We start from the raw sequence: 10,354 nt of genomic DNA, 5'->3' as shown, positions 1-10,354 counted from the left end.
CCTATTTGTTAGTTTCATTTTCATTGCTTTATTCCCCACTTGGCACCTTCCTTTAGTTTTGTTTTCCAGTTTGTGCTTTAGTTAGTGTTGTTCTTAATTGTTAAATATAATTTTTTACTTCCTTTGTTCACCAGGTCAATCTACTGTACTTTATTTCTATTGGATTGTTTGACTTTGCTCATGGGTGTATATATATGTGTGTGCATGTGTATATTCCATTACTTTAATTATTATTTGCCTGATTTTGTAACTGCCATTTGTCTGGGGTTCATCTTTGGTTTCTCATTTTTGAATATTTGTTTTAATTTCACTTAATGCCATAACAAACCGCTTGTGGAATCTTCGTTCCTGACCAGAGATCAAACCCTGAGCCTTTGGAGTGGGAGCAGTGACTCCAAGACCCTAGACTAGCAGAGAACTAACCCTAGGGGGTATCAAATAGTGAGAACTTACACGAAGGAAACCACTTGAATACAAGACCTGGCATCACCCGACCACCAACAGCACCCTGTGCAGGACACCTCATCTAAACAACAAACAAAACAAAAATACAAGCCCAATCATCAGCAGATAGGATTACCACCTCACTAAGCCTTGCCCATCTGAGGAAAAACAAACAAACAAAAACTCAGCACAAACCGCACCCTATAAGCTTACACAAACCACTGGACCAAACTTAGGAGGGCAGAAACCAAAAGGAAGAAAGAATTCAACTTTGAAGCCTGGGAAAGGAGACCTCAAACACATTAAGTTAAAAAGGAAATAATGAAAAGGCAGAGAAATACTACACAAATGAAAGAGCAAACTAGAAACATAGAAGTTCAGATAAATGAAGAGGAAATAGGCGAACTACCTGAAAAATAATTCAGAATGATGATAGTAAAGATGATCAAAAACCTTGAAAACAAAATGGAGAAAAGGCAAGAATCAATCAACAAAGACCTAGAAGAATTAAAGGATAAACCTATAGAGACAAACAGCACAATTACCAAAATTAAAAATACTCTAGAAGGAATCAATAGCAGAATATCTGAAGCAGAATAACGAATCAGTGAGCTGGAAGATAAAATAGTGGAAATAAAGAAGAGCAGAGTAAAATAAAAAGAATGAAAAGAACTGAGGATAATCTCAGAGACCTCTGGGACAATATCAAATGAACCAACATTCAAATTACAGGGGTCCCAGGAGAAGAAGAGAGAAAGAAAGAGTATGAGAAAATTTTTGAAGAGATTATAGTTGAAAATTTCCCCAACATGGAAAAGGAAATAGTCAATCAAGTCCCAGAGGCACAAAGAATCCCATACAGGATAAACCCAAGGAGAAACATGCCAAGACACATACTAATCAAATGAACAAAGACTAAGCACAAAGAAAGAATATTAAAAGCAGCAAAGGAGAAGCAACAAGTAACATACAAAGGAAACCCCATATGTTTAACAGCTGATCTTTCAGCAGAAACTCTGCAGGCCAGAAGGGAATGGCAGGATATATTTAAAATACTGAAAGGGAAAAATCTAAACCAATATTACTGTACCCAGCAAGGATCTCATTCAAAATTGATGGAGAAATAAAAAGCTTCCCAGACAAGCAAAACTTAGGAGAATTCAGTACCACCAAACCAGCTTTACAACAAATGTTAAAGGGACTTATATAGTCAAGAAATACAAGAGAAGGAAAAAGATCTACAAAATCAACCCCAAACAAGTAAGAAAATGGCAATAGGAACATATATATCAATAATTACTTTAAATGTTAATGGATTAAGTGCTCCAACCAAAAGACACAGACTGGCCGAATGGATACAAAAACAAGACCCATATATATGCTGTCTACAAGAAACCCACTTCAGACCTCAAGACATGTATAGACTGAAAGTGAGAAGATGGAAAAATATATTCCATGCAAATAGGAAGAAAAAGAAAGCTGGAGTAGCAATCCTCATATCAGACAAATAGACCTTAAAATAAAGAATATTATAAGAGATAAGGAAGAAAACTATATAATGATCAAGGAATCAATCCAAGAAGAAGACATAACAATTGTAAATATCTATGCACCCAACATAGAAGCACCTCAGTACATAAAACAAACACTAACAGACATAAAAGGAGAAATTGAAAGTAACACAATAATAGTAGGAGACTTTAACACCCCACTCACACCAATGGACAGATCATCAAAACAGAAAATTAATAAGGAAACGCAAGTCTTAAATGATACATTAGATGAGTTGGATCTCATTGATACCTTCAGGACATTCCATCCAAATGCAGAATACACCTTCTTCTCAATTGCACATGGAACATTCTCCGGGATAGACCGCATCTTGGGTCACAAATCAAACCTCAGTAAATTTAAGAAAACCGAAATCATATCAAGCATCTTCTCCAACCATATGCTATGAGACTAGATATCAATTACAAGAAAAAAAACTGTAAGAAACACAAACACATGGAGATTAAACAACACGTGACTAAATAACCAACAGGTTACTGAAGAAATCAAAAGGGAAATCAATTCTAAAAACAAATGACAATGAAAGCATGACAACTCAAAACCTGAAGGATGCAGCAAAAGCAGTTCTAAGAGGGAAGTTTATAGCAATACAATCCCACCCCAAGAAACAAGAAAACCATTGAATAGACAACCTAACTTTGCACCTAAAACAACTGGATAAAGAACAAAAAATCCCCACAATTAGTAGAAGGAAAGAAACAATAAAGATCCAAGCAGAAATAAATGAAAAAGAAGTGAGAGAAACAATAGGAAAGATTAATAAAACTAGAAGCTGTTCCTTTGAGAAGACAGACAAAATTGACAAGCCTTTAGCCAGACTCACCAAGAAAAAAAAGAGAGAAGAATAAAATCAACAAAATTAGAAATGAAAAATGAGAGGTTACAACAGAAATAACAAAGGATTATAAGAGACTATTAAGAACTACTATCTGACAATAAAATGGATGATCTGGAAGAAATAAAACAGATTCTTAGGAAAGTTCAATCTTCCAAGACTGAACCAGGAAGAAATAGAAATTATGAGCAACTCAATTACAAGCACTGAAATTGAAGCTGTGATCAAAAATCTCCCAAAAAACAAAAGCCCAAACCAGATGGCTTCACAGGAGAATTCTATCAAACATTTAGAGAAGAGCTAATGCATCCGGTCCCATCACTCCATGGGAAATAGATGGGGAAACAGTGGAAACAGTGTCAGACTTTATCTTTTTGGGCTCCAAAATCACTGCAGATGGTGACTGCAGCCATGAAATTAAAAGACGCTTACTCCTTGGGAGAAAAGTTGTGATCAACCTCGACAGCATATTCAAAAGCAGAGACATTACTTTGCTGACTAAGGTCCGTCTAGTCAAGGCTATGGTTTTTCCAGTGGTCATGTATGGATGTGAGAGTTGGCCTGTGAAGAAGGCTGAGCGCTGAAGAATTGATGCTTTTGAACTGTGGTGTTGGAGAAGACTCTTGAGAGTCCCTTGGACTGCAAGGAGATCCAACCAGTCCATCTGAAGGAGATCAGCCCTGGGATTTCTTTGGAAGGAATGATGCTAAAGCCGAAACTCCAGTACTTTGGCCACCTCATGTGAAGAGTTGACTCATTGGAAAAGACTCTGATGCTGGGAGGGATTGGGAGCAGGAGGAGAAGGGGACGACTGAGGATGAGATGGCTGGATGGCATCACTGACTCGATGGACGTGAATCTGAGTGAACTCCGGGAGTTGGTGATGGACAGAGAGGCGTGGCGTGCTGCGATTCATGGGGTCGCAAAGAGTCGGACACGACTGAGCAACTGAACTGAACTGAACTGAATGCCTATCCTTCTAAAACTCTTTCAAAAAATTGCAGAGGAAGGAACGCTTCCAAACTCATTCTATGAGGCCACCATCACCCTGATACCAAAATCAGACAAAGAAAACTACAGACCAATATCACTGATGAACATAGATGCAAAAATCCTCAACAAAATTTTAGCAAACAGAATTCAGCAGCACATCACAAAGCTCATACACCATGATCAAGTTGAGTTTATTCCAGGAATGCAAGGATTCTTCAATATATGCAAATAAATCAATGTGATACACCATATTAACAAACTGAAAGATAAAACCATATGATAATCTCAATAGATGCAGAAGTCTTTGAGAAGATTCAGCACCCATTTATGATTAAAACTCTTCAAAAAATAGACATAGAAGAAACTATCTCAACACAGTAAAAGCCATATATGATGAGCCTACAGCAAACATTATTCTCAGTGTGAAAAACTGAAAGCATTTCCCCTAAGATCAGGAACAAGACAAGGGTGTCCACTTTCACCACTATTATTCAACATAGTTCTGGAAGTCCTAGCTACAGCAATCAGAGAAGAAAAAGAAATAAATGGAATCCAGATCAGAAAAGAAGAAGTAAAGCTCTCACTGTTTGCAGATGACATGATACTGTACATAGAAAACCCTAAATAATAATAGTATTATTTAGGTAGTATCAGAAAATTACTAGAGCTAATCAGCGAGTTTAGCAAAGTTACAGGATACAAAATCAATACACAGAAATCACTTACATTTCTATGTACTAACAATGAAAAATCAGAAAGAGAAATTAAGGAATCAATCCCATTCACCATTGCAACAAAAAGAATTAAATATCTAGGAATATATTTACCTAAGAAGACAAAAGAACTGTACACAGAAAATTATAAGACACTATTGAAAGAAATCAAAGATGACATAAATAGATGGAGAAAGATTCCATGTTCCTGGTGGGTAAGAAGAATCAATATTGTGAAAATGACTCTACTACCAAATGCAATCTGCAGATTCTATGTGATCCCTATCAAATTACCAATGGCATTTTCAACAGAACTAGGACAAAAAATTTCACAATTCATTTGGAAACACAAAAGACCCTGAAGGGCCAAAGCAGTCTTGAGAAAGAAGAATGGAGCTAGAGGAATCAACCTTCCTGATTCAGATTATACTACAAAACTACAGTCATCAAGACAGTATGGTACTAGCACAGAAACAGAAATCTAGACCAATGGAACAAGACAAAAAGCCCAGAAATAAACCCATGCACCTATGGGTACCTTATTTTTGACAAAGGAGGCAAGAATGTGCAATGAGGCAAAGACAACTTCTTTAATAAATGGTGCTGGGAAAATTGGACAGCTACAAGTAAAAGAATGAAATTAGAACACTTCCTAACACCATACACAAAGATAAACTCAAAATGGATTAAAGACCTAAATGTAAGACCAGAAACTATAAAATTCTTGGAGGAAAACATAGGCAGAACACTCGTTGACATAAATCAAAGCAAGATCCTCTATGACCCACCTCCTAGAGTAATGGAGATAAAAACAAAAGTAAACAAGTGGGACCTGATTAAACTTAAAAGCTTTTAGACAGCAAAGGAAACTCTAAGCAAAGTGAAAAGACAACCCTCAGAATAGGAGAAAATAATGGCAAATGAAACAACTAAGGATTAATTCCCAAAATATACAAGCAGCTCTTGCAACTCAATGCCAGAAAAACAAACAACCCAAACAAAAAAATGGGGAAAAGACCTAAACAGATATTTCTCTACAGAAGACATACAGATGGCTAACAAACACATGAAAATATGCTCAACATCATTAGAGAAATACAAATCAAAACTACAATGAGCTATGATCTCACACTGGTCAGAATGGCCATCATCAAAAAGTCTACAAACAATAAATGCTGGAAAGGGTGTGGAGAAGAGGGAATGCTCTTGCACTGTTGGTGGGAATGTAAATTGATACAACCACTATGGAAGACGGTATGGAGATTCCTTAAAAAACTAGGAATAAAACCACCATATGACCCAGCAATCCCACTCCTAGGCATATGCCCTGAGGAAACCAAAATTGAAAAAGACACATGTATCCCACTGTTCATTGCAGCACTATTTACAATAGCTAGAATATGGAAGCAACCTAGATGTCCATCAACAGATGAATGGATAAAGAAGTTGTGGTACATATACACAATGGAATATTACTCAGCCATAAAAAGGAATGCATTTGAGTCAGTTCTGATGAGGTGGATGAAGCTAGAAGCTATTATACAAAGTGAAGTGACCCAGAAAGAGAAAGCTAAATGTCGTATTCCAACGCATATAAACGGAATCTGGAAGAATGGTACTGAAGAATTTATTTACAAGGCTGCAATGGAGAAACAGACATAGAAAATAGACTTACGGACATGGGGAGAGGGGAGGAGAGGGTGAGATCTATGGAAAGAGTAACATGGAAACTTACATTACTATATGTAAAATAGATAGCCAACGGTAATTTGCTATATGATTCAGGAAACTCAAACAGGGGTTCTGTATCCACCTAGAGGGGTGGGATGGGGCGGGAGATGGAAGGGAGGTTCCAAAAAGAGCAGATATATGTATATCTGTGGCTGATTCATGTTGAGATTTGACAGAAAGCAGAAAAATTATGTAAACCAATTATTGTTCAAAAAAAAAAAAAAGACTGAGAAAAAAATAAAATAAAGAACCAAAACACCCCAGACCTTTTGAAAGCAAGCAAAAAGTGGGAGCTTTAGGCCATGACTAGCCAAGCCAGAAACCTGCTCACTCAGGATCCAACCGTTTGTGGAAGCTCCACTCCACACTGGCACCTCATTCATTACTATGTGTCATTGTTAATGAAATTGAAATGCTGCTGTTTTGGCTTGATCTTTGACGTTAACGTTGTCTCTTGTGAAATGGAGAGAATGCTTTTCCGTGTTATGCTCAGTTGGAGAGGTCCTGCAGTGAAATTGCTTCAGCTGTTAGTTATGTCATTCTTCTCCTCACCGCCATGGATATCCAGGCAGGGACTCCACAACCTCGGGCCCTAATGATTCCATGAGAGTCACACTCCTGCTGAAACTCCATTCCTATCAATGTTATCACCACCACCAACTCTGGGAACCAATGAAGCAGGAACTCAGCCATGCTACGTGCTGGTAGAGCTGGAATTCAGCTGTAGCCCAAAGGCCATGAAACTTGGACCCTGTATGGTACTCAAGGCCAAAACTTCCATGTCTTCACTCCTTGAAAGTCAGAAAGAAAACTCTCTTAATGAATTATCAGTGGAAGAGAAGAGGGGAGCTATAGCAAGGTTGACTGAGCCCCACATTGTTATAGAGATCAATGATTTGATTCTTCTAATTATGATGCTGGGAGGGATTGGGGGCAGGAGGAGAAAGGGACGACAGAGGATGAAATGGCTGGATGGCATCACTGACTCGATGGACGTGAGTCTGAGTGAACTCCGGGAGTTGGTGATGGACAGGGAGGCCTGGCGTGCTGTGATTCATGGGGTCGCAAAGAGTCGGACACGACTGAGCGACTGAACTGAACTGAACTGAATTTAATTCTATTACCCATGTCTCCCAGATGTACACCGACCACAAAGCGGCTAAACTAGAATTACCTCCAGTATCAGCCACTATTTTGCACCTGGAACCAGAACTCTCTTCATTACTTAGGATCTACTGCTGGAGCTGGCTCTTGTACTCAACTCCTTTTTCTGTGCTTCAGGAGTTCCCCCTTAGTAGCTTCTGGTCTCCTTTCTTATCACCAGACTTCTGTTTGGGTCATGGTTACATATATTCATAAAGAGTTCATGACTTATTTTCAGGGGTTCATCAAGACCTTGTGTAAATCAGTAGATGCAAATGGATACAAAGGGAAGAGGATTCTTTTCAGAAACACCTGAGCCCCAGTTTATATCTGTGGATTTTCAACCCGGATGTGTGATTCCTGACTACCCCACATCTCCACCTCCTGTCTCTCTTGTGACAGTTCCTTTTTTACGTCTTTAGTTGTGGAACTTTTTTTCTGCTAATCCTTAGGTCATTCTCATAGATACTCCCTCTGCAAGGAGTTGTAATTGGTGTGTCTGTGGGAGGAGGTGAGTTCAGGGTCTTCCTATTCTACCATCTTGACCATTTCCCTCTAAGAATTTTCTGATTTTCCTTGTGATTTCTTCTTTGATATTTGTTGTTTAAAAAGAGAATTGTTTAATCTCCACCACTGTGTGAATTTTCCAGTTTTATTTTTGTTACTGATTTCTAACCTCATCTGCTGTGATCAGAGAGATACTTTTTTGATATCTTTTAAAATCTGTTGAAATTTGGGATTTCCTTGTCAGTCCAATGGGAATGGGACCTTCCAGAGCAGGGAGTGTGGGTTCAGTCCCTGCTAGGGGAGCTAGGATCCCACACGCCTCATGGACAAAAAAAATAAAACATAAGACAGAAATAATATTGTAATAAATTCAATAAATACTTGAAAAATGGTCCACATAAAAAAAATCTTTAAAATAAAATCTATCGAAGCTTAATTTGTGGCCTAACATACAGTCTATCCTGAAAAATGGCCAATAAGTACTTGAGAAGAGTATGTACGCTATTGTTGATAGAGCGTGTTCTGTACACGTCTATTAGATTATTTTGGTTTATTGTGGTGCTTAAGTCTTCTGTTACTGTACTTTTTTTTTTAAGTATAATTTCCATTTTATTGTCTTTTCAGAGAAACCAATATTTCTTCAGTCTTTAAGGACTTGGATCCTTACATGGGCTTTGGTGGAGGACGTGGGTCAGCACCTGCAGGTCTAAATCGGGGTGGAGGTGTTCAGTCCTTAAGGGCTTCGCGAGAGCGATTCCTGACTACCTTGCTGTGAATGGCACAACTCACGCAGTAATGTGGTTTCACATACAGCTTGGGAAGCACGTAGGCGTCGAAAACACTCACTTCAGAAATGTCCCTGACGGCTTCGGCCTCTACGATGTTCCGAATGACGAACTTCTTAACGGCCTTATCCTTGGGCACATATCGGGCACAGTTGGTGCAGCGAATAGGCTGCACGTGGCCGCTGGCCTTTTTGGCACGACCATTGTTCCTTCTTTTCTTGGTCATCTTGGAAGTGCCAAGGCGAGAGAGCTGTTTCTGTACTTCTATCTGGTTGATCCATCTACTACTGAGAGTGGAGTATTGAAGTCTTCAGCTATTATTGTGGAACTATCTATTTCTCCCTTCAATTCTTTCAGCTTCTTCTTCATATATTTTGATGGTAATTTGGTGGCAAAATTTATAATTGTTCTATCATTTTGCTGTATTAAACCATTTATTAATATATAATGTCCTTTTTTAATCTCTTGTAGATTTTTTATTTAAAGTCTGTTGTGTCTGATATTAGTACAGCTCATTTGGTTACTAATGCATGAGATAATTTTTTTTCATATTTTCACTTTCAACCTGTTTGTATCTTTGGATATCAAGTGAATCTCTCATAGACAGCATATTCAGTTCAGTTCAGTTCAGTCACTCAGTCATGTCCGACTCTTTGCGACCCCATGAATCGCAGCGCGCCAGGCCTCCCTGTCCATCACCAACTCCTGGAGTTCACTCAGACTCACGTCCATCGAGTCGGTGATGCCATCCAGCCATCTCATCCTCGGTCGTCCCCTTAGTTGCATCATATATTTTATCCGTTCTACTAAGTTCCATCTTTTGACTGGAGAGGTTAATCTGTTTATGTTTAATTACTGCAACTCACTTCTGTCATTGTGCTATTTGTTCTCCATATGCCTTCTAGCTTTTTTTGTCCCTCGTTTACTGCATTACTATCTTCTTTTGTGTTTAGTTGAATTTTTTTTAGTGAAACATTTAGATATGTTTTTCATTTCCTTTTATGTATATTCTAGAGCTATTTCCTTTGTGGTTTCCATGGGAATTAGATTTAACATCCTAAAATTATAACACTATAATTTGTATTTACATCAGCTTAACTCCAATAACATACAAAATTTCTCCTTTACAGCACTGTCCAAACCTCTTTCAGCTGTTGATGTCAAAAAATTATATCTTTATACAATTCATGCTTAAAAACATAAACTAATAGTTCTTTTAAATTTATTAGTATTCTAAATTATGTAGAAAAGAAGATTTGGAGTAAAAAACCAAAGTTACAGTAATAACAGCTTTTGCACTCATAACTTTTAAAAAATGTGTTAGTATCTTAAATTATAGAGAAAGCAAACAAAATACACTTATAAGTGACTGTTACAATAATTGCTAAGTCGCTTCAGTCGTGTCTGACTCTGTGTGACCCCATAGACAGCAGCCCACCAGGCTCCCCTGTCCCTGGGATTCTCCAAGCAAGAACACTGGAGTGGGTTGCCATTTCCTTCTCCAATGCATGAAAGTGAAAAGTGAAAGTGAAATCACTCAGTCATGTCTGACTCTTCACGACCCCATGGACTGCAGCCTACCAGGCTCCTCTGACCATGGGATTTTCCAGGCAAGAGTACTGGAGTGGGGT

At 38.2% G+C, this 10,354-nt stretch overlaps 1 protein-coding gene across 1 annotated transcript; it reads right to left on the bottom strand.

The window, feature by feature from the left end:
• Positions 1 to 8,531: 8,531 nt before the first annotated feature.
• Positions 8,532 to 8,969, bottom strand: LOC120856443 (40S ribosomal protein S26-like). Its single transcript, XM_040231752.1, has one exon. The coding sequence runs from the start codon at positions 8,947 to 8,949 to the stop codon at positions 8,665 to 8,667; it is 285 nt and encodes a 94-aa protein (XP_040087686.1). The 5' UTR covers positions 8,950 to 8,969; the 3' UTR covers positions 8,532 to 8,664.
• Positions 8,970 to 10,354: the final 1,385 nt, after the last annotated feature.

Source organism: Oryx dammah, unplaced genomic scaffold, assembly GCF_014754425.2.
Source record: "Oryx dammah isolate SB20612 unplaced genomic scaffold, SCBI_Odam_1.1 HiC_scaffold_28, whole genome shotgun sequence".
Classification (NCBI taxonomy): domain Eukaryota; kingdom Metazoa; phylum Chordata; class Mammalia; order Artiodactyla; family Bovidae; genus Oryx; species Oryx dammah.
This window is presented reverse-complemented; position numbering and strand designations above follow the sequence as displayed.